Source organism: Arvicola amphibius, chromosome 10 (genome assembly GCF_903992535.2).
Source record: "Arvicola amphibius chromosome 10, mArvAmp1.2, whole genome shotgun sequence".
NCBI lineage: Eukaryota > Metazoa > Chordata > Mammalia > Rodentia > Cricetidae > Arvicola > Arvicola amphibius.
In genome coordinates this window covers 109,171,829-109,197,125 of record NC_052056.1, presented here as the reverse complement: position 1 = coordinate 109,197,125, position 25,297 = coordinate 109,171,829, and the positions used below count along the sequence as shown (strand labels likewise).

Here is a 25,297-nt window from a genome sequence, read left to right as displayed (position 1 = left end):
TGTGTGCTTAACATCGTGGTCCATATTGATATAGTATTTTATGAGATGGAGTCATTTTTTAATAATAACCAGATAAACTCAAAAGCCTCACTGGGGTGGACTTTGGCTTACAGTGGCTGCTCAGCAAACATTTTTGAATAAATAAACAGTGTGATTAGTTTTCTCATTTTGGACATTTTTTCACTTGAGTGTGAGGACTAGAAAGTTTAAGGTTTATCTCGGGAACACACTGAAAGGGCTTTTGGCTATGTCCTTTGTCTGACATTGTGATTTTTCTGACTTCCCCGGAACAGAGAGTAAACTAAGTAGGAAAGCTTGAACAGTCGATTTCTTTCTTTCTTTCTTTCTTTCTTTCTTTCTTTCTTTCTTTCTTTCTTTCTTTCTTTCTTTCTTTCTTTCTTTCTTTCTTCTTTCCTTCTTCTTTCTTTCTTTCTTTCTGGAATTCTATAGCATGGGTGATGTAGAAATCTTTTTTCTATCAATGTTGACAATGAAAACAAGATGTCTTTATAAAGATCAATTTATTTTCGTTTTATGTGTATGACTGCTTTGCCTGCACATATGTGTGTGCACTGCATGTGTGCATAGTGCCCGTGGAGGCCAGAAGAGGGCATCAGATCCCCTGGAGTTACAGATGATTGGGAGCTGCCATGTGGACACTGGGATTTGAACCCAGATCCTCTGGAAGAACAGTCAGTACTCTTAGCTACAGAGCTGTCTCTACAGTCCTGAATTTATAAATATATTCCACACATGATTTCTGGATTACATAGAAGAGATCGGCCTTGAAAACAATCTCAAGTTAGGATCTTCTCTCTTATAACTTAATAATTCCTGACAGTGTTATCTCTGTTTGGCAAGGAGAAAAAGCTGGGATCTGTGGCTCAGACAGCTCAACCTTTCTGAGCCACTTTTCCTCATCTGCAGTGGATGGTGTGTGTGTGTGTGTGTGTGTGTGTGTGTGTGCGTGTGTGTGTGTGTGTAAAACTGCAGCTCACAAGACTTGATAGGAAAGGTGGCTCAGGCTGGATGGTGGCGCACGCCTTCAATCCCCCTACTTGGGAGGCAGAGGCAGGTGAATCTCTGTGAGTTCGAGGCCAGCCTGGTCTACAGAGTGAGTTCCAGGACAGTCAGGGCTACAGAGAGACCCTGTCTCAAAAAACAAAAACAAGTAAACAGAAAAGACAGCCCAGCTTGACTCTGCTAAAGTGCCTTGCCTGATGGTGTCTCCAGTAGAAGCTATGCTGATGCCAGTTCTCAGAATCTAGGAGTAGAGGACAGCGCTGGCTCTGATGGAATTTTCACAGAAACACCTTTATGCCAAGGTGGGCATAATAAGTGTGGGTAATTATGGGGTATGCTATGATACGGGATATATCTATGGTGTGCAGTGACCAAATCCAGAAATTAACATTTCTTTCTCCTTAAATATTTATTTATTTATTGTGGGGGATGGTGGAAACTTTTAGACTTCTTTCTTCTGGTTCCTTATAAAATATATAAAAACTTATTGTGCGAGGGACTGGAAGGTGGCCCAGTGGCTAAGAGTGCTTGCTGCCCTTTCAGGGGACCTGGGTTCAGTTCCCAGCACGCACACTGGTCAGCTCACAACCACCTGTAGCTCCAATTCCAGGAGACCCAACGCCCTCTTCTGGCCACTGTGGGTACTGCATGAGCGCAGTGCACTGTAGACAAGCAGGCACATAAATATACATAAGTAAAAATAAATAAAAATTTTAAAAAGAACAAATAAAAGATAGCCCTCTATAGTCACCCCACTGTGTCAGAGAGCACACTCTGACACAGTGTTATGGTAGATTGTCCAGCTTCCCCCTCCTTCCTCAACAGCTGCTCATCTGTCTTCCGCTGATGAACACAGCCCCTCTGAGGTGGAAAAAAATCGTGCTTACAGGAGGCTTCCAAAGCACGGTGTAAATGTGGAAAGAAGAACAAGAGTTTGGGAACCTCTTCTCTCCTGGAGTCTGAGCTACATATACATGTCCCTTGGCCTCAAAAATCCCTCAGCAAAACATGGTGGAGATAAGCAGGATCAGAAGTTCGAGGCCAGCCTGGGCAATAGAAGAACCTTTCTCAAGAGCCGGGCGGCGGTGGCGCACGCCTTTAATGCCAGCACTCGGGAGGCAGAGGCAGACGGATCTCTGTGAGTTCGAGGCCAGCCTGGTCTACAAGAGCTAGTTCCAGGACAGGCTCTAGAAACTACAGGGAAACCCTGTCTCGAAAAACAAAACAAAACAAAACAAAACAAAAGAACCTTTCTCAAAACAAAAACAGAACACAAAATTCCCCCGCTGTCTTGGAGATTTTGGAAAGCCAGAATGCATTGAGGTTTGTTTTTGAAATCCTGATATGAGGTACAGTGTAACTATTTCACCATATATGAAGGCATGGAACATTCCTACATTACAGAAGGCTGTCTGACTCTCCAGCGTTTGGCTTCTACGCTTGAGTCTCGCTTTCCGTGTGTGTGGTGGCAGTCGCTATAAGTCACAATGTGATCTGGTCCTTCCTCCCACCTCTTATATAAAAATTCTTTTTTAAAAAGTTGTTACGTATAAAGAAGAAATGTTTTCTAGGTTTGACAGCATCATAGAATAAAATTTTGATCAACTAATTTTCTCCAGCCTTTTAGTTCTGCTTTATAGTGAGGGCGAAAACCCAGGCTGAACCTTCGGGATTGGGGAAGTGTGCAATTTTCTGACAACCACAGTAAATCACGACAACCCTAGCCTTCTGAAGCTGTGAGGGGAATAGGTGTACACCCCTGGGGGTCTCATCTGAGATATGAGAAAAGAAAGACTTTAGGATGACAGAGATCGCTTTCCTATGGACGGTTCTGGATTGTTCCATTGACGAGGATTATTCTGAACTAGTGTAGCTCAATCTGAGAATCCTCAAAGAAAGAAGCCCTGGCTGGAGCAGAAAGAGTTTGTCTGTTCCTAGGCTACATTAATCTTGCGCCAACATGTAGAGAGTGCAGAAGGGTGAAAGGTTACCGGAAGTCAGACCACAGCATCAGCATCCGTACCTTTTAACATCTTCACGGCTACAGTCCGGCAGGTGGGCGACTTCTTAATGCCGAATGCAGATGCTTGGACCACTTTCCCAAAGGCCCCTCTGCCGAGCGATTTGCCTACAATAGAAGAAGGTCTTGGTTTGTTTGCAAAGCCAACCGCGAGTCTGAGTCCTTTCCAGGAAGGAAATGCCGTGTTGTACGTGTTATGTGGGGTGCACATCTTTGAAGGGATTCCGCCATGGACTGACCCCTACGGAGGCCAAGTGAGTGCATTTCTCGCGTCCCTTCCTCTGCCTCTGAGCCCCACCCCCACCCCATCCCTGCCCCATCCTCCAAGACTAGTCTAAGCATCTAGAGCATTCAAAGAAGGAAAGTGGCCATTTCCCCTTGCCATAGAGTCTTGCCGAAGGGAGAAAATACCAAACCCGGGTAGTTTTTCTTTAACTGTTTCATGACCAAGGTCCTCCCAGCCCTCTTTCTTGCCACTGAGGTCACTCCTGTTTTCTGCAAAAAGGATGAATGGTGGTGACTGCTCTGGGAGTATCAATGCCTCATATCTTAAGAATAAACACTTGGTCATTTCTCAGGCTTCCGTGCAGGTCAGAGCATTCCCCGGTAGCTAATATATGATTATAAGATCATGACAAACCCCTGTGGTTTTCCAAACATGAGCCATCAAACACGGGTAGTAATTTGCTTTAACCCCAGAGAGATGGTTGCCCAAAGAAAGCATTAAGAAAGCAGGGCATCTTTCATGGTGCTTGTTATGTTTCTCTAGAGTGTTAACACACGTCTTTCCCAACTCTTAACTGAGCCAGCGCGACCCGGAGAGGGAAGGACGCTGTCTGAATTATCAAGTACCTGGTGTGGTAACTGGTGTAAAGGAGGCTCTGTCCAGTTGCAGCAGAATGGAGAGCCCTGTTCGGACTTTATGGGCAGTAACTCAAGAGCCCTGTGGAGTGGAGATCGGGCGGCTGAGGCCCTTTAGGAAGAACACCCCCGGAATACTTCAGCTACCTGTTCTAGTCAGAGCCCTCTATCCACGATAAGGAAGCTAAACAGAGCCATGGGAAACCGATGATCCCTAGCTTGGTATGCTGTGAGAAGAGTTAACCAAGAAAGTCAACTTCTTTCTGGCTCTTCTGGGGATGGGTCCTCAGGGGCGGGGAGGGGTGGGAGGGACAGAAATAATAGAATGTCATTGGTCGAAAGAAAATCTCACCTGTGAAAAGGTTAATTTCACTCTCTTTTCCATCCTAGTTTCCTTCCTCAAACTGCCCTGGTAATGTGCCCTTAGTTAATTAGCCTTCCAAATACCTATCTGTCTGTCGTCTGTCTGTCTATCAAGCTATCTAACTTCTATCTCCATATACATATATATCTCTCTATATGTATCTATCTGTCTATCTATCCTCTCGTAAGTTTTATGATGAAGCATTTGTCACATCACAGCCTTGTCTAGTGATAGCACTAAGACCTGCTAAGACCTGGCATCTTGCTGCAGCTTCAAGGCTATTGCCCTCCACGAGGTATCCAATTAGGACCTGGGCAGTTTCAGTGACAAGCATCATCACAAGTGTCCTGGGACACTCTCTGCTTGGTGGGGGTGACCCAGGAGATGACATGGCTTTCCAAAGCCAAATGCGTACTGTTGGCAACTGCTCAAGCCGATTTCTGCTAGAGGATGTGACAGGGACAGCGGCCCTGTCCTCATTGCATCTTCAGGGGAAAATGGTCTGAGCCAGAGTGGACTCTTAAGTTAAAACAGCAGAGCAACCCGTGGCTCCCAAAGTACCGAGTGTTAAGGTTAGCGGGGGAAGGGGAGATCCTCAGGGGCCTCATGGCTTAAAAAAAAAAAAGCCAGGAGGTAGTGGCGCATGCTTTTAAATCTATCACTCAGAAGATAGAGGCAGGTGGATCTCTGAGTTCAAGGCCAGCCTGGTCACAGAATGAGTTCCAGGATAGCCAGGGCTGTTAGCACATTTTGGTTAAAAGTTATTCCTAGCTTTTTAGCTTTTCCAGAGTAGAATAATGCCCCGCAGCTGTATTCCACCACCCGATGTGAAGCATCCCAAGCCCAGAAATAGCCCAATAATCTCTCCACACACGCCAAAGTCTCCTGCCTTTCTCCAGGGTCCACCTTACACATTCCCTGCTGGGCTGTCAGGAGGCACTTTGTGTTGCCAGCATTTGGGGGCTCGGCTTCCCTCAGTGGGTACAAGTTGGTGCTCAGCGGGCAGGTTGCAGCCCCATAAAACAACAGGAAGTTTTTGTGGGCTCTTGAATCATCTCGTGCATTGGAGTCAGTCTGCAGAGCCCTGGTTCTAGCCGCGGCCGGACTACTTCACATTGAACTTGACTGGAATCCGGCTGCAGAGCCCCGGTTCTAGCTGCGGCCGGACTAGTTCACTCTGAACTTCCCTCGCCTGATAGTTTCTTGCCCTGGAACACCGTGCTGTCTGGAATGCCACACACAAGTTCAGAACTACGTCAGGTCGCTGTCACACGGTGCACTAGTACCAGAATGGCCTTGAAGAGTCCTAGCCGGCCTAGGAAGGGTGCAAGGTCGCATGCCCTTGGTCCCCATTATGCTTTCCATGTGAAATGTCCTCCTAGATCCAGGTGTCGGACGAGGGCTTCATCCAGAGCTGTGGTGTTATCTGGGGTGGGGGTGAGGGGCTTCTCGAAGCTTTAAGAGGTAGGTTGAGCAGGAGGGTCGAGGTCACTAGGGAAGGTTTCTTCCCTAATGTGGGGGTGGGTTATCCATGACCTTTATCTGCTTATCTCTCTGCTTCCTATCTTCTGTGACGTGAGGAGCAGCCATGCCTATAGGCTTCTGCCACCAGGCCGCTCTCTGCGTGAGTACAATGCCAGGCCACCATGGGTGGAACCTCCTGAAACCATCATCATCAACAACAAATCCTTCCCATCTTAAGTGTCGGTCAGCTACTTTGGTCTCTGTGACAAAAACTAACTAATTGATGCCACCCCTCTTGAAGGGTCTTCTTGGCTGTTGAAATGGCCCAGCTCCAGACTCCCTGCGTGCTTTTCTGTGCTAGACAACTTCCCCTGTCTATCACTTGCTGACAGAAACAGACTATGATGTCAGACAGTGCCTGTACATTCATAGGCATTGCATTCTCCCTGGGGTTAGTTGGGAAATCGTGAAGGAGCCAAGGAGTTTTCTTTTCTTCCCAATTTCAGCAAGCCCACTAACAACACTGAACATTCAAGTAGCAAACTTCCAGCTTGCCTCCTACAAGGCTGGGCACAGTAGCCAACAGAGAGAGTAGAAGCCTCTAAAATCGCCCCTTGGTCTGTGCATTTCTCACATTTTTTTAACCTCCATGTAACACTGCCTATCGAGCCATTTTTTTTTTCCTTCTCCACCAATTTAGATGCAATTTAGATGCAACGTTGGTTACTTACTGCTGCCAGCCACGATTTCAAATCACTTTGTCATTTCTTTGGCTAACAAGAACCAAGAAGTCTGGGGCCTCTCCGCTCCCACGTTAATCAAAGGAGGGCTCTTCCCTGTCCTGTGGCCACACTGTGCACTAAAAAGCTTGCTGCCCGTTCTCACCAACCAGAGACACCCAGATGGACAGCAGCCAAATCACAGCTGAGGCCCCCTGCCTAGCGAAGTACTCACCAAGAAAAACCTTCTACAAGGAGAATCTTATAAAATGTGGTTGTGTGAGACCTCCCTCATCCCCCCATCCCCGCATCCCCCAGCCCAGCCCAAGGGAATTCTGGAACAGCGTAGGGGGATGTGCTGTGGACGTAAGTGAGTGGGAATGAAGAGATGGGGTGGGTTGGGGTAGGGGGCTCAGGAGTTGGCAGGGAGCACTCATGTATCCTGTCCTGGTTGAAGCATATTTAATCCTAGCTAACGAGTTTGGAAAACAGCATGGCCTGAGAACAGCTCCTGATTCCTGTGGGGGAAATGATGCTGTGTTCCCTGCCAAGGTCACCGAGGGGCTCAGCGAGCTGCTTTGAAACTCAGCCTCGCAGAAGGAATCCATCCAATGTGCTACCTGCATTTAACTGCTCCATATTTAATAGAACCCCCTTAACCGCACCCCCACCCCACAAGCAGCCTGGCTTTCTCCAGCTTTTAGCTGACTTTCAAACGTTTTCCCCAACTCAAACAGGACCTACTTGCTCTCTTGGTCTGAGGGTGACAGACTCAGAGAACACTGGGCTCCCAATCTGTTTTCCGAGTTCCAACCACTAATGACTCTGGCATACACGGGAGCGAATGGAAAACTTTCACAAGCCACGCTTCAAACGGGGTAGTTTGGGTAGGAGCAATTGAAGCTCCAATTGTTTTGCAGCGCCAAAGCTGGAGAGGAACGCGCATGCGCATCGTGACGTCTGAGACAGAGGAACTGGGGTTAAACACCACCGTGGCCTGCTGTTTACAACAACACCCGCCCTACCTGGAAAAGACATCTCTGCTCTTCAAAAGTGACACTTGAGTGCTCCCTTAGGGTTGGAGCACACACGCCGGGGAGAGTCACAGGACGTTTTACAACATGTGAATTTGCGCGGAGAGCTGGATGTAAACGGAGCCTCACTCTGATGGATTGTGTTCTAAGCACTACGTTTAGTCCCCAGCGGTTCCGCTATTTAAGAGCACCTGGGTTTATAAGCCATGGACTCTCTTCCCCTTCCCTTTCATTTACCTACTCGCTGGAGACTATGCTAGGGGGGAAGAGACTCCAACATCTTGGCATCTTTAGGGCTCCTGCTGGCATCGGCTGCTCAGCCCCAGTGCTCAGGAACTACTGACTAAACACAAGAGTGCTTCTCAGTGCCTTCCGCTGTTGTCTCCGCAACAGCTGACCTTCTCTCTGGCCTGCGGGCAGCTAGAGGGTTGACTCCTAAGTCTAGCTCTCCGCTGCTTTTCTCGAAAAGAGTGTTTTGCATGGGATAGGTTGCTCTGGTAGACTTGCGAATCTGCCGAACGAAATACATTACCTAGTTTAAGCCTTTCCCGAGCAAACTCCCACTTGCTGGCATCATAGGGCAGCCGTTCACACTGCTCATCCAGGGGGACTTCGTCTGGGTCCATTATGATTGACAGGTAGTCCGTCTTTACTTCAGAAGGAGACTGAGGAATAGAGAACCCCCGCAAAATCACCAAGAAGAAAACAAACAACTTTAAGACCCAGGTATTGGTTACAATATTCTGCAATGTCTACTATTTGCATCCTTTGACCAAGGGCAGAGGGTCTTCCTAGTCACGCACTGTGGTGGTTTGGCCGCTGTAAGCTCATCTTTAAATATTTGGTTCCCAGGCGGTGGACTGTCCAGGAAGCATTAAGAGGTATGGTTTATGGGAGGAGGTGTGTCACTGGGGGTGGACCGAGGTTTAGAGAGTCCAGGCCAAGTCCAGCCTACCTCTCCCTCACCCCACACCCCGCCTGTAACTTTTGTGTGTGTGATTGTGTGTGCTCTCAGCTGCTCTCCGGTGCTGCCACGCTTGGCACCATGCTCATGGACACAGCCTCTGAAATTGTTGGGCAAGCGTCCAATTAAATGCTTTCTTTGAAACATTGCCTTAGTCACCGTGTCCCTTCAGAGCAACAGAAGAGTGACTGAGATGTACACACTGGCGTGCGCCATTTTAAAAGAACAGTTCTCTACTTTTCTGTCATAACATGAACGCAGAAACAGTAGCATCTTGAATGAATATGCCCAGACCTCTTACTCCATGTTCTGCACCAACCACATGAGAGCTTGTCTTTAAAAAATAAAGAACATTTAATACCATTCTAAACAGAGACTGAAAGCTTTTCATGGCTACTCTGGACATTTAAATATATATATATATATATATATATGTGTGTATATATATGTATATATACACATATATATATATATATTTAATGTGTATGGGTGTTTTGTCTGAATGTATGTAAGAGCACCGTGCCTGGCTTGTACCCATGGAGGGCAGAAGATGGCATCAGATCCCTTGGAACTGGAGATACAGATGGTTGTGAGCCACCATGTGGGTGCCGAGAACAGAACCCAGGTCCTCTGGAAAAGCAGCCAGTGCTCTTAACTGCTGAGCCATCTCTTCAGCCCCGCAAACGCCTTTCTGGTCTCAGAAATGGAGGCTGACAGCTTCAAAGGCTGAAGAGTAAATGTAAACACATCTGGAGTCCCCTAGAGCATGTTCAGATGTTCACACGCCGTGAACTTGGTTTCTTGGAACTACTAATCAAATCCAGAGAGCAACCATTGTGGCAGATCCCAGAGGAGTGGATTGACAGCTGCGGTCCATCCGCAGGTTCCTTTCTTATTAATGGACACATTTCCGGGGCTGATGACTGAGTCTCTGGGGGCAGACTCTTGGGTGGGACAGAAAGGATGAGTTTTCCGTAGAAAGGATCATTGGCTCCAAGTCACATAAGCTCCATTGAAACGAGGTTGGCCTCCTTTGCAGTTTGTTTCCCTAACCCAGAGGAAGCATGATGGGGGCGGGGCAGGGACGGGACACAGGATGGGACGCGGGACACAATTGCCTTTCCTATCCACCTCTTCACACCCACCTCATTCCTCAGCCCTTACTCGCCCGGCTCCGGGCAGTCACAGCTCACCTCATGCATCACTTGCTTACTATCACTCTCCGTACAAAACTTATCATTAGAAAAAAATACCTCAGGGCAGAACGTTTGCTCAGCCTCCAATCAAGGGCGAAAGGCCAAAAGCTAGGGACCCTCACCGCGGGTGTGAGGTTATAGGGGCTCAGGGGAGAAGCTGCTGGTATAGCTTTGACGACTGACTTTTTTTCCTGTTGAAGATCACCAAGGCAACCACTAAAGAGCAGGTGAACAGCTGGGACCCAGCAAGGGACACCTTGGGTTTCTGCAGTATGGGGAGGTGTCAGGGACGTAACAGGAGAAGGAGGAGCTTGTCCCACGTGGCTCCTGTGAAAGTCAATGTTTTTATCTCAGTAAGGCAGACAAGAGGGAACACCACACAGACCTGTGGGGGAGTATACTAACCGATACTTATTCTTTTAAGGGACACGAGCACTGAGCAGCTATTCGGCACTCGGCACGGAGGACAGCTGCCTAGATTTGGCTTGTACACGACCAAATGGCCTCCCAGGCAAGTCACTTAACTCCCCTAGACCTCGTTTGCTCATCCGTGAAACGATGATGTGATTGTACTTATCTAAGAGGGTTGCTATGGTTACCAAATGATTGACTAACCTGTTAGAACACGACCTGGCTTCTAGCAAACATCAGTTACATGTCGGCCATTGTTCTAACCACTGGCTCTACCAGGTGGGGCCGAGGGGATAAAATACAGCCTTTATCAATGAGGAATTAGCACTGGGGAATCTTGGCAGTGTAAGAACCCTCTTAAGGGCTGGAGAGATGGCTCAGAGGTTAAGAGCATTGCCTGCTCTTCCAAAGGTCCTGAGTTCAATTCCCAGCAACCACATGGTGGCTCACAACCATCTGTAATGGGGTCTGGTCCCCTCTTCTGGCCAGCAGGCACACACACAGACAGAATATTGTATACATAATAAAAATAAATAATAATACAAAAAAAAGAACCCTTTTAAATCCGCGGGAGATCTTCCCGTTCGGTCAGCTGCTCCAGCGAGGGCGGGGAAGGTGGCAGGGTAGACTGTGTTCTTTTTCTGGTCATCCCTTCCAGCTGCACTCTTCCAAGTCTACCTTAAGCATTGCTTTCCTCTTAGCCTTTCCCTTTCGTGCCCTTCTCTTGGTCTACTCCAGCTCTGTCCCTCACCAGCAGATTCGGCAGTGGTCCCATCAGGCCAAAGCAAACACTCCGTGTGCCGAAAGCCTCGTGTCCTATGTGAACATGGAAGGTTGCTGCCACCTGCTTGGTCAAAAGTGACACCCCTGTACCCTGTATCCAGAGAGTCTCGGATGATTGGAAGCATCACCCCAGTCCCTGGCATCCATTTTGGGATGGTTGGTCATAAATATCACCTCAGCTCCTTGTCATACCCCTATATCCAAAGAGTCTGGGATGTAATATTAAGCTGGGGCCGTCACCCCAGTCCTCTAACACTCCTGTTTCCAAGAAGTCTAGGATGATTGGAAGCCCCTGGCCTGGCAGTTGCCCTGGCTTGGACTATGACTCCCAGCCTGCCAAGTGCTGACCCCGCCTGGGGAAGGTCAGGACCACTCCCCTAGGCTATTTAGGCTTGCACCAGAAAGAAGAACATGTTTTTGTGTGTGTGTGTGTGTGTGTGTGTGTGTTTTCTCTCTACTCCTTGCCATTCTTGGCTGGGAGAATGGCAAGAAACTAATAAACTCAGGCATTTGATCTGGTCTGATTGGATTCCTTTGTGCGGGCGGAGAGGCTTGTTTTAGGATTTTCCCTAACACCACCCATCTCTCTCAGTCCAACTACCAAGAGTGCATGCCTTAAGATTTTGAATATCAGCCGGGCGGTGGTGGCGCACGCCTTTAATCCCAGCACTCGGGAGGCAGAGGCAGGCGGATCTCTGTGAGTTCGAGACCAGCCTGGTCTACAAGAGCTAGTTCCAGGATAGGCTTCAAAGCTACAGAGAAACCCTGTCTCGAAAAACCAAAAAAAAAAAAAAAAAAAAAAAAAAAAGATTTTGAATATCAATCTGAGGTCAGACGGTCTTTGCTCAAAACTTAATTCCTGTGGTGACGTTTGGACCCACATCTTTACCTCAGGGAACCTCAGTTTCCATCTTTTGAATGGAAATAAGACGTCTCCCTCTTTGACATCTTGGTAGGGTGAACGGAAACCCTGGGCAAGGTGTTTCCCACAAGATCTGGGACAGCCATAAAGGGAAATCTCTAGAAAATGGCAGACACCTTGCCCTTCTTGCCCTGTCGCCACGCCCTCCTAAAGATCTCCGGACTCCAAGCCTCTCCCCCGCGGTAGCACACCTCTTACACACCACTTACTCTGTTTCCTAAGTGCTTGGGGGCTCAACTCTTGCTCGCTCTGGTCTTCAAGGTGAGGCTTCAAGAGCAGAAAAAAAACACAACCCCCTCTCCCTCCTCCCCTAATTGGGGCAGCAGCCTCTTCTTACAGTCTCACTTTTGCTTAACCCCCTTGTCTGCCCTCAGGAAAGCCTTCAGCTAGCAGACTCAGCATCGCCTCCAAAACCCTGCCGCCGGCTGGACCGAGCAGCCCTGTGCTCGCCTTGCCTTGGCAGCCTCAGCTCCCGGCCGGCCGTTGCTCCGTGTGTTCTGTTCTACGCCCGCTCCCTCTAACACTGTTTCCTCCGGAAGTCCACATTTTGGTTAGTTCTTTCCTTTTCTTTTCCTCTCTTTTTTCTTTTCATTTTCTCTTTTCTTCTTTTCATTTCTTTTCTTGAAATAGGGTCTCCTTATGTTGTCCAGGTTGGCCTCAGACTTGCAATCCTCCTGCTTCTGCCTCCTCAGTGCTGGGACTATAGGCGTGTACCACCATGTCCAGAGTTACAGTGTGACATTTGGCTGTGGGCCGGCATCCAGTCAGTCTCCTTCCAGACTACACACAGCAGCAATTGCTCTCCAAGTTCCCCAGAGATCCCGGCAGAGGGACACACAGAGAGCCACACAGGCTCATGGGAAATAGGGCAGAGCCCGGTCAGAGGTGGTGTTCATCTCAAGTCCTCTTTGATTTCTTTTCCTTTTCTGGGGGAAGGGGTGTTGAGACAGGGTTTCTCTGTGTAACCCCTGGCTGTCCTGGGACTCTCTTTATATACCAGATTGGCCTTGAACTCACAGAGCAAATACGAGCCTGCTCAGTCTGTTTAGTGTTGCTTGTGTGTATATGATTTCAGGGCTGAGACTTGGTAGTGGATAACTAGTGAGGGGTTCATCCCTGAGAGAGGTTAGTTCTCCCTCTCTCGGAACTCCTTAGCAACCCGGAGTTCTTTGTCTAGGGATGAGGGGCCCCTGTGACATTATACCTATACCTATGTGAGCTATACCTATGATAGCTCAACAACAAGGCTGCTTAAGTGACCGCGAACACAGACAACATGGATGGACATGCTCGCATGAAAGGGGGGGAGTCTCGTAGCTCAGTGATCTTTCCTTTGTGTTCTTACCCGTTTCAGCTTCCGGATGAAGAGCGTTAGAAGGAGCCAGAAGAGCGTGGCAGCCACACAGGTGCACGTGAGTGTGATCAGCTCCAGGTTCGACTTGTCCGAGGAGCCTAGGGAGAGAGAAATCACAAAGATGCCGATACAAAGAGACCCTCAAATGACGTGCCTCTGCGTGCACGAGCTGGGCATCTGCCAGTCATCTTCTAAGACACGCCGTGAACTCACGCCCAGAGTACTTTCTAGACATTCTGCCGAGTTTGGAAATGGTATTCTCAGAAACGGTTCATTTAAAATCAGAGGAGAAAGTAAAGATGGAGGGAAATGAAGGCAGGGAAAAGCTCATTAAAGTGCTAAATCTGGACCCTGTTAAATCTCCCTAATTGGCTCTAGAGGAAATTCTAAAGGAAAAAAAAAAAGACATAAAAGGTCCCCTTTGGGACTCAAAAAATTCTTCAAAGCTGACATTGAAAATAAAAATAAAACCCAAGGACGGTCACAATTGCCCTAATGCTTCTTCCGGGGCAGTCACTCTGTACCACCCGCAGTCTTGCTGCCTGTGTCTGGGCTTCTGACCTTGGCAGCAGATAATACCAGCCGGGAGGGAAGAGGAGTCCATGCCCGTCCAGTCACATCTATCTAGGGTTAAGAGCACAAAAGCTGAGCAGTGTCCCTCCCAGACCCAGAGACAGACAGACAGACAGACAGACAGACAGACACAGACAGACAGACAAACACACATACACACACACACACACACACACACACAGAGAGAGAGAGAGAGAGAGAGAGAGAGAGCGAGACCCAGCGCAGTCACGTGACACTTCTTGAACCTAGCAGCTAGCGGTCAGCGAGGAAAGAGCCCACTGGGCCGAACGGGGTTCCCTCCTAAAGAGTCCAGGGGCAAGTCTCCAGGAATTCTGAAGAAACACCTTTGGTTTGACAAAGGAATTTAGGGTGAGATTTGTTCTTCTTAGGCACCATGGGAGGATCTGCTGATTAGTCGCTGCTCACACCCACCCCATGGATACATGACAGCAATATCATAGCTTCAAACATCAGTACCTCACTCCGGGGTTCTTTGTCTTAATTCAACTAAGCTCTGCTACAGCAATGGTAGGTACTCGAGGAGACAGGAAAATGAGACGGAGAGTAAGAACATTCGAGAATCCCAGTGAGCCAAGCCAAGTGTCTCAGAGCAAACACGAGGTCATCGGCCTTACTTTTTTATTTTTTATCCTTTGAAACAAGGTCTCTCACGCACGTATCCCAGTGGGCCTCAAACACACGCAGATCACCAAGGGTGACTTTGACCTTCCCGCCTCCACCTCTCAAAATCAAGATTATAGGTGTGTGCCACTGTAACCAGTTCTTGTAGTGCTGGGGACCAAACCCAGGGCCTGGGACTTGCTAGGTGAGTGCTCTACCAACTGGGCTTCATTCCTAGCCCAGAAACCAATCTTTTGAATTACTTCAGAGGTCTGAGGATATGGCTCAGGTGGTAAAGGTTTTAGCCATGTAGACCTGATGGCTTGAGCTTTGTTTCCTGGGATCCGTGTGAAAAGCCGGCCGTGGTAGCACACACCTGCCATTCTCAGAACTCCTGGATGAGACTGGGGTGGAGAAGGAGGGGAGACTCCTCCAGAAGCTCACAAGCTGCCTCGTGTGAAATACTCAGCATTAGTGACTGAAGCAAGACAGACTGACCCTGCCTCCAAAACAAGACGGAAGGAGAGACCAACTCCCACAAAGTTAGCCTCCAATAGCCATACACGGGCTGTGGCATGTGCCCGCCACAATCAGCAAAAGGGAATTGAAAATGCGTCAGAATTTGAGAGATTTAATCCCCTCTGGAAGATGTATTTTAAATAGGTTTTGACTGGGCCACGTGGAAGCGGGGGAAGAGCATCATGGGAGTGGTCATGGGAGGGACAGTGAAGATAGCGGTTTGATGGGAGGCGCAGGAAGGGACTGGAGCAGCGTGGGCTCTGAGCTTCCGTCCAATGAGTTCACTAAGTGCAGTGCCGCAGGCAATGGCAGTCAGTAAGGTGGCCTGCAGGGAATTCCAGCCAATCGGCGCTCTGGAAACCTGTGAGTGACAGCTGACCGAGTGCGTTCTGTCCTGGGGACTCTTCTGAGGACTGGCCTACGCTTGCTTGCCAAGACTCCTGCCAACTCTATGGGCTGGATTTTCTCCATTTCTTGAGTGAGGAAGTTGAAGGCGCTGAGAGATTAAAGCCTTACCTATGAGCCGCTGGCGGCTGGCAGGGCTGCGGTTTTAAGCCAGCTGGCTAAGCCACCACGCCTGTAAGGGTACTGCCACTTCCTCCTCTCCTCACGTCTTCTGAGCCTTTGAGAACCTGCTAATGGCTTCAGAGAGGCACCGGTCTCTGTCCTGCCCGCTCGACTGTCACTGCTTGCGAAGGTATTACCTCCTTTGTCATCCCACCGCCACGCCTAAAGAACCGTCTTCGGTCCTGTCCACCCAGCTCTGCCTATCTCCAGTCACCTCTACTCCTTTCCAGCCCACGGATTCCATTCCATCCTCATCTGCCTCGGTGCCAGTGTGTGCCCTCCATCACTGCCAGAATCAAATTCAGATGGCGAGCTGGCGGGACAGCTCATGCTCCACATGATAAGGCCCTGGCTCTTCTGCCTAACTCTGACATTTATTTTAAAGACTAGTTTACTTTTATTTTATGTCATGGCTATTTTGCCATACACACACACACACACACACACCAGCATCGAAGATGGCATTGGATCCCCTTGAACTGGAGTCACAGATGGTTGTGACTCACAACATGAGTACTGGGCACCAAACCAGGACCTCTGTAAGAGCAGCCAGTGCTCTTAACTGCTGAGCCATCTCTCCAGCCTTGTTCCCAATTTTAAAAATTAATTTAAAATTTTAAATGCTTAAGTCTTATATCTTCTTTTGCCCTTCAATCTCACTATACATCCTCAGAGTGGGAAAACTGTAAGCCAAAATTCACGTGAGTATAGATTTCTTCAACTGCACACACACACACATACACACACACACACACACATACCACACTTAACTTGCTGAGCACTGTCTTCAACAGGGGCTTTGCACACGTTCCCCTCGTGGAATGTGAAATCACTGACTCTCTGACTGCGAGAATTTTCCCACCGCATTCCGTGCGACACAGGAAGCTGACCCCTAAAGTCTAATTCCACAGGCCTTACTCAAGCAAAATTCCTGTCGGTGGGACTACTTGTGTGTAAACACATATTTAAGGAACCAGCTCATTAGGATAGCTAAGAAGAATGTTCATCAGGGGCTACCAGTGCTCCCTGCTCTTTAGTATAAACCTCAGGACTCTAGGGCATCTGTGGTCTCATTTGATAGCTCTCTCTCCTTCTACCTATCTCTTCTGTCCTAAAGAACTGTCAGGCTCGGCAGGCTGAAGCCCATAGGTGCTTTCTCTACACACTAGCCCGGCAAAATCTAACTGGATGGCTTAATCTAACTGGCGATCAGTTCAGTACACAAAATAGCCTAACTAACTGCCCAGGGCCAGAGGCCACGTGGATGGGACTCGATAATCATCAGGAGTGAGTGCTGGTCTCGGGGCCATCAGTTCCTGGAAAAGGACACAGTCCATGGCTGTTTTCCCTCAGGATGACGATGGGAATATAGTCAAGCGTATAAGATAACTGTAAGATAATGGTGCCTTTTGTTACGGGTTCCTACTCTCTTGCACAGACAAAGGCACACCAGCTGCCATCCCAGGCTTCCTGTCATCCCTCTGGGTGCCACTCAGCAGCCAGTCTGAATTCTGAGTGGTGGTAGATCTTGTCAAGGGTCTGCATTGCATGGCTGTCTTGAGCCTTTCTGGTAGCGATGGACAGCCCACTGCGCACAGCCTGAGCCACGGCACTGGCAACTCGCCTTTGCGGGACCGTTACCAGGGCAGGCTTTAGCCTAAGTGAAAGTTTAGGTGTTGTCACCGTAGCTAGGCATCCACACACTGGCCTGGCACGTGGCTCTCTATGGTCACAGCCTGCCAGCTCCACGGGCCGCAGAGCCATCCGCTCACAGAACGCAACTGGTGGGTTCCCAAGAGGGAAATCACCAGGGAGTTTTGGTTCCAGAACTTACCCTGCCCCGGTGGGGAGGTGGGGTGGGGGGAATGAGAGCGACTGCCATCAGGAACAGGGACGATGTCCCTGAAAGAAGCCTGTGAGCAGCTGTGTGGCAGACAGGAGCCTCGGTTTCTTTTAAAAAATGAAGCTAACGCTGGGCTGGGCGGTGGTGGTGCATGCCTTTAATCCTGGCACTCAGGAAGGCAGAGGCAGGCCTGTGAGTTCAAGGCCAACCTGGTCTACAAACAAGACCTAGTTCCAGGCTAGTCAAGACTGTTACACAGAGAAACCCTGTCTCGAAAACAAACAAACAAACAAACAAACAAACAAACAAGATAACAGGGGTGAATGCACCAACTGCTCTTAAGCACGGTTTGAAACTTCCTTTCCTTTCCTTCCCTTTCTCTCAACCCCTCTGAGCTTTTAAATACAGATTTAAGAGCACTTGTTGCTCTTGCAGAGGACCCAGGTTCAGTACCCAGCTCACAGCTCACACCAGTCTGTGACTCTAGTTCCAGGGGACCTGACTCCAGACACACACACACACACACACACACACACACACGCACACGCACACACACACACGGATGTACATGTAGGCAAAACACATGCGCAGAGTTAGTAAAATAAATATAAACGCAGTCTCATTTTTGCTCATCACTGTTTGGACCTCGAGTTCAGGACAGGTGGGTTGGGCTGGGTTTTGCTTTCCTTCACCTCTCTTCAGGCAGGTGCACTCTGTGTACCATGGCATGCCTTTTCTGCCTAAAACGAACCCGCTGTAGACACAACTGCCCGGGATCTTTCAGGGCAACCACCTTCTCGTACCTGACCCAGCAGGGTGGGTGGGTGAACGAGGGGCTACTGCTGTTTTAATTTGAAGTAACAAATGATGTTGCAGAAATATATTCCTCAAGCCGGGCTGTGGTGGCGCACGCCTTTAATCCCAGCACTCGGGAGGCAGAGGCAGGCGGATCTCTGTGAGTTCAAGACCAGCCTGGTCTACAAGAGCTAGTTCCAGGACAGGCTCCAAAGCTACAGAGAAACCCTGTCTCGAAAAACCAAAAAAAAAAAAAAAAAAAAAAACAAAAAAACAAAAAAACAAAACAAAAAAAAAAACAAAGCTAATCCTTAAGCCAAACAGGAATGCTGTGGTTTGGGACACCATCTGGGTGACTCACGGTAAGCTCAGGAAAAATATGTAGTACTGAAAGCTTAGCTGAAGTAAAGGACCACATTAACCAACACTAATAATAACTAATCCTTCAGATTTTACCATGACACATTCTCCTCATCCTGTAACAGCCCTGGAAAGGCTAGCCAGCCACTGTTCACACCCCCACCTGGCGCTGCAGAATCCCAGATGCTAGGAAGGGAGGGAATTTCTCCCTAAGTGACTCAGCTCCTGAAATGCCCCCACAGCTGAGATGACTCCCACCCGCCATGTGACAGGAGACACAGCAGAGGACAGAGACCCAAGCATTTCCGATTCTCAGCTCTGCTTCTGAGCCACTGGCCCTGTGATATTATTTGGCCTCCTGTGGGCCTTACTAGGCTCTTATTTTCAACAACACAACTTCCTCACAGGATTGCTGCAAAATGTAAGCAGGGAGTGGGGTTGGAGATGGAGAGTTGGCTCAATGGTTAAGGACACTGGCAGCTCTTCTAGAGGAACTGGGTGGGATTCCCAGCACCTCAGTGTTAGCTCATAACCGTTTGCAACTCCAGTTTCAGGGTCTCTAGTGCCCTCTTCTGGCCTCTGCAAGCATTGCATGCACACAGTGCATAGCCACATGTGTAGACAAAACACCTATGTACATAATAATAAAAGAATTAAGCAGACAAGTGTATGCTTGCTTAACACAGTGTACCACGTGCTTGATAAGACAAGGTATAATTGACAGGCCCAGGCCTTTCCAGGGCCCAACACCAGGTTAATGATGTCTGGGATACACTGCTGCATAGGCTCATGTCAGCCTGGTTTCCATGAGAAGAAATGAGATGGGAATGTTTGAAGTCTAATTATTTTGCTCTAAGAACTATATACAAAGGTCTTAACTCACCCTAACTGAACTCTTGTAACATTTTTAGAAATCTCTGTTAAGGTGAGGTTTATTCTATAGTTTGGAGATGAAAGTTTAAAAGAGAAAATAAAAAAAGGTGTGTATCTTTAGGGCCCTTAGCCTCCCGTGTGCAATTAGGAACAGATCATTCATCTATTTGAGTATGGTTTGTTACTTGCGACACCCCTGAAAATTCCCAGCATCTATGAGATGAGAAACATGAAGGCCCAAGTTAGTTTAGAATTCAGGAAGATGGGTGGGGACGTCAGAGGAGCCGGGAATGGAGCACGGACCATGGTGTAGAACACAGAGACACATGTTTTGTTTTGTTTTTTGAGCTATTTTCATTCTTAAACCTCGGGATCTAATTAGGGGATGTGGTGCCTGCTTCGTACGGTGTGGGTCCTGTCTCAAGCAGATGCGAGTGTGTGGTTGCGGTGACCCACACTTGCAAACCATGATGCCACATCTGGCGCTTAGGCTGCAGCCCCTTTGAGTCTTCTCTCAAGCCACCGGTCATCTTTAACAGATGCTTCTAATGGTGTTCATTCTCTGAGGGGGCTTTGTCCTATGCACAATAACGTCCTAAAGTGCAGTAATGCCTAAGTCTGTTGTAAGAACAGTTCTTGCATGGAATATCGCCATCGGCCTCCGTGAGAAGGGTTAGAGCTTAGGTTAGGTCTCTGATTACAAACGGAACAAACGTGTTAATTTCAGAACTGATCTTGATTGCTAACACCTTGCCTGGGGTCGCGCCACGTGTGCTCAAGGTCTAGTCCAAACCAAACAAAACCCGGGATTATTTAAAGGAGCCACTTTGACTCCACAGTTCATTTATCCTTTTCAGATACAAAAATAACACATTGTTTTATCTCTGAGTATAAGACTCCTCTTTCAAAGGAAATAAAACGAGCAGACCGCTTCCTTCCTGACTGATTCCTGAACCTCTTTAAAATCTGTTAAACATAGCCACAGACGCGACCCATGTGCCTAGATTTCCTAAACTCAACTGGACAAGATAGGAGTATACCAGGAAACCATGTCTGCAGCACGGGGATGCTTCAGTGCCCCTCAGGGACGTGAGTCATGCGTTCAAGGGCGAGAATCCAAGTTCAGTGATCAGATGATCTGCAGATAAGTGTGGTCAACTGCTCCAAACAGTGTTACGTGGCCACATGAATTCAGGCAGCCCAGTATACTTCAAGAAACTGGACCTTCTCATACGTGCAGGCTTCTCTGAGTTCCGGGTACTGTCAACTTGCCAACTGCTCTCTGTTTCACATTCTCGCCTTCTACAGAGCCGACACCTGCACCCCGAAACCTCACCCTCTGTGTGAGAGGCTTTGGGGAGCTGTTGCAGGCAAGTGCTGGGTCACAGATGTCATAAAACACAAGGCCACGTGACGTGGCTCCCGAGAAGCCCAGGCTATCCTGGGAAGTTGTACAGCTGGCATGCACGCTCTTACTTCACGTCAGGGTTTCTCTCAAAGTGCCAGCTCTGTAGCCACTGCTGGCCATATTGCCCACTAGAGAATCTGGGAACAGGTGCTCAGCAAGCCAAAGCAGCCTTGTGGCGGGCTGAGGTGAGTCTCTGAAGAAAATGAACTTTCTTCATCAGGGCTGTCACTGCCTAGCTGTGAGAGCCAAGTTACGGCGTCCTGCCTCTGGGAGCTTGCTAACTACTCCACACACCCAGGTCGGTTATAACACTTTAGGGTGATGCTGAGGGTACCTCTTGTTTTCCTGGCCTGATAGAGCTGTTGCAGTAGCCGCACCTGATACCCATGCCAAATACGGAGGGGGAAGGAGCTGTGCAAGCAAGATGCTTGCTCAGTCCCTCTTGATGTGTGGCAGACCTGGAAGGCTCACTTAGAACAAGGAAGATCTGGAAGGTGGAAGACCATTCCCTCAGGCTGTTTGGGGAACGCTGCCGTCTTTTTGGACTTATGGATTTGTGGTAGGCTAGCTTCAGCCTTTCCTCCTGCCTGGCTTCTCCCAAGAAGCAGCCACACGCTCTCACGTACACCACTGTACACGGTGGAATGGCTACTGAACACATTCCATCTTTCCGCGTTGCATCTCAATATGCCACTCATTGATGTTGGTATCTAAGAGGCGCCCATGCGCAATGCTCCGAGGTTGTAAAATTCTAGGGTTGGCACGGTGCTTAGCATGGGAAAACTGAAGCCCGGGTTGAAACTGTTTTCCACATGGAAACCACATGACTGCAGTCAGGGTAGGACCTAGCTACTGTGTGCTTTGCTCTGCAACAGACTCCCTGGGTTCCAGGAAGCACATAGGGCAGTCTCTGAGGTGTGAGCTGTTCTCTATGTGTTGCTTCTGAGACTATTTTGTAGTCTCCTCATGTTAAAAACCAGCTAAGGAAAAAGTAACTCATGTTTAATTTCTAGGACTCAGAAAAGGAGGGTGGGGTAGAGATGAACAATTTCAGAGGGCGCCTCCCCCATTTCCTTTCTTCCTGGCCTTATTTCTCACAGATGTGGACCCCTAGGGGCATTGTGAGTCACATAGTCCCACAGTGTCAGCTCGCCAGGCTCCCTTCTTCCTGGAAGTACTTCCCTTGCTGAGAATGCTGGGCTGGGGGCTCCCGAGGACAGCCACCCTCTGCTTCCAGACAGAGCCAGAGTGTCAATGGTGTCCAGGACAGAGAAAGGGGTAGGGAAAGGACCTGCTGGGCTGCCAGAGGAGACCGGGCGGTGGGAAGTTAAGCCCGCAGGGAAGCAGGTGTCTGGACTGCCAGTTTTTACCTTGCACGGTGAGGTAGGCTGAGCTTTCCACGGAGCCCTTCCGGTTGGTGGCCCTGCACCTATAGACACCTTCATCCTCTTCTGTGACTCTTTCAATAAACAGCGTGCTGTTTCCCGGTCCTAAAATAATTCCTGGGGAGAGAGAGATGTTTAGATTAGCGGCTCTGCGGGACAAAGAAACAGCTGCAGGAAGCCCTGCGCCTTCTTATCCTAGGCTCCCAGAATACGTTCTGTGCTCTGCCTAACTCCGGAGCGGTTCTTTTGCTCGCTCGCTAACCAGCATCTGCCCCATGGCTGCTCTGTCCTGAGCCAAGCACTCTGCAGCACCCTGGCCATAGCTTGATGCTTCCAAACACTCAGAAGGGGCTGTCCTGTCCCCCTTGCACAGAGAAAACAGAGACTCCCCAGTATTAGGCAATATGACCAAGAAGAAGCAGGGTAATCCACAGAATATTCGTGGAATGGGGTCCTTTGCCATGTGGCTTGTCATGTGGTATAACATGGGAATAAAGAGCTTGGGCTAGCTGTGTTTAAATCCACACTTTAGCGCTCTAGGCAACTTATTTACTGTGTGTGTGTTTTATTCCCCCCAGTATTGATATAATATGAAAGCTGTTCCCACTCAATATATGTGTATTGTGGTAGCAAGTGCTTGGTAGATGTAAGTACTTAGTATTCAGTACTCCACAGGCTGGGGTAATGGAAGTTCTCCATTACCAGGGAACTTTCCAGACTCCCCTGAAAGGCTTTGAGACACCGGCATCTACATCAAGTACTGTCAGCAAGTATTTACTTGGTATGAATCACCTGTAGGTCTGAGTCTGGGGAACAGACAGCCAACAAGAACGCAAGTTAGTACCTCGGGAAGGCTGCATGGGGAGGGGGTGGCCCTTGAGTGGCAGCTTGAAGGACTGCCAGGCAACTCTTTCTCCTATGCTATTTTATTAGTCTTCTCTCTGTCTTCCCTCCCAATTAAACCCAGGGACTGACACCAGCACTCGGTCCCTGAGCGTTCCCCTGCCCCTTTAATCTTTTTGAAACTAGACTTTTGAAGAAGTAATTTGTTCATTCCTATGAAAGCCCCTTTTATGCACCAGACAGCTTTAGATACCGGTGAGACCATTGGAGGCAGACCAGTCACACACCCTTGCTTCCAGAAGCTTCCCAGTCTAGTTTACAGTAAAGCCTTTGAAGAGAGCAAGAGGAAGGAGGGTCAGAGGAGGCTGTTGCAGACAGGCTGAACAGGGACAGCTCTTTTCAGAGGTGGCTTCTGAGCAGGGCCCTGCAGAAAGGGTGTTGTTCTTGCAGAGGACCCAGGTTCGGTTCCTAGCACCCACATGGTGGCTCATAACCATCACTAACTCCAGTTCCAGGGGAGCCAATGCCTTCTTCTGACCTCTGTGGGCACCAGGCATGCGTGTGGTACATGCAGGCAAACACTCAGAAACATCAAATAAATAAGTCTGAAAAAGAAGAAGAGGAGGAAGAAGACCTCTGTGGCTGGTGCACAGTAAGCAAGCAGAAGAGATGTGGCAGGGACCCAGACCCTGCCTCCCCTGCCCCTAGGCGTCATAAGGATTAAGGCTTTGTTGTGTTCTCCACAGCTCAAAAGCCTCTAGAGAGAGCCAGAGAGAGGGCCCAGGAGTTAAGAGCACACGCTGCCTTTCCGGAGGACCTAGGTACAATTCTCAATACCAACCAACATCAGGCAGCTCACAACTGCCTGTAACTCCAGTTCCAAGAGATCCCAAGGCCTCTCCTAGATACACTTATAACATATAAAATACACTTACATCCATCTAAATAACTCGATCTACTGGAGAGCTGAGTGTGGTGGCACACTCCTGTAACCCTCACATGTGTGTAGGGGGAGATAGGAAGATTAGGACCTGAAGGGTTAGCCTCAGCTACACAGTGAGCTTGAGGCCATCCTGTGCCACGTGATCTTGTTCAGAGACACAAGCGAGCAAATCAACAAAACCACCCTCGGCCAATAACGACCCACTGCAGGATGGACTGGGGATGTAGCACAGGGTCCGCTCCCCGGCATCACAAGAAAAAAAAAATGAAAGAGAAGACATCAGTCATCCAATGGCATGGGCGGAGGCAGACATGGAAAGTGGGTGGCTGGTGGGAGGAAAAACTGGTGTGTTGATGCCACAGGTGGGACCGACTTTGGTTTGTTTGTTTGTTTGTTTCTGAAGAACCGATCCGCTTGCTTATGCATTGGGGTGTTCTGTGTAAGGAAGGGCAATGAAAAGCTGGCTTCTAAGTCAGTGGTGTAGACAACTGGAGTGTGCAGGAGAGTGAACAGGGAACGCGGTCAAGAATTCTGGGAGTTTCCATACACTGTAAGGTCAAGATGGTTACTGCACATCCGAAGGGAGGATTCACCTGGAGCATGGGGAGAGGGTCATGACTTGAAACCATGTGGGCTCAGCACTGAGAAAGCAGTTGAGTCCAAAAAGGCTACAGACAAATATCGTGGGCTCAGCCATACCAGAGGGAGGAGTGAAGTCTACAGCCTGAGAACTGGAGACTTCAGAGCAGGGGAGGGAAGTGACACCAAGGTGGGGGCAGGGAGGAGCCCAGGAGGGGACCAGAAAACCAGGAGGCTTCTGGAACCGACAAAAGACATTTTCTCACAGGCGGCGCTGAGCTGTGCTCAGAGAGCCTCAGAGGAAGGAAGCTAACCACCCACTTTAATGAAGTGTAGAAGAAAGCCCGACCAAGGTCACAGAAAGAGACAGGGGGGTGACCGAGTGGAGACAGCGAGGAGCTTCCTTTTTAGCGAGTGTCTGCACAGCAGCGTGGCTGGAGAAGAAAATGCTTTAGGATTTGATTTACTTCTAGTCTACGTGTGTGTGTTGCCTGTGCATGTGTGTGTACACCACACATGTGCAGTGCCCACAGAGGCCAGGAGCAGGGGTGGAATTCCCTGGAGCTGCATTTAGAGATGGCTAGGAGCTGCTAAGTGGGTGCTGCAAATCTAACCTGGGTTCTCTGCGAGGGCAACCAGTGTTCTTAACCAATAGCCATCTCCACAGCCCTGGAAAGGAACTTAAAAAAAAGATTTTTCTGTTTTGAATTATGAGGGGAGGGGGTATGTGCAGGAGTGCAGATGCCCAGGGAGGCCAGAGGCATGGGGGAGGGGTATTGCACAAGAGTGCAGATGCCCAGGGTGGCCGGAGGCATCAGATCCTTCATAACTAGAGACCCAGGTGTTTCTGAGCTGACTGGTGTGAGTCCTGGG

General features: G+C 48.9%; 1 protein-coding gene across 1 annotated transcript in view; it reads right to left on the bottom strand.

Annotated features, from left to right (window-relative positions):
* The window catches only part of Flt1 (fms related receptor tyrosine kinase 1), a 158,666-nt gene that overhangs the window by 31,216 nt on the left and 102,153 nt on the right, over positions 1-25,297 (bottom strand). The window contains exons 15-18 of the mRNA XM_038345590.1: positions 22,045-22,176; positions 13,107-13,213; positions 8,018-8,150; positions 3,047-3,151 (exon numbers count right to left, since the gene is read on the bottom strand). Of these exons, the coding sequence (XP_038201518.1) occupies positions 3,047-3,151; positions 8,018-8,150; positions 13,107-13,213; positions 22,045-22,176 (477 nt within the window). The remainder of the gene's footprint in view (positions 1-3,046; positions 3,152-8,017; positions 8,151-13,106; positions 13,214-22,044; positions 22,177-25,297) is intronic.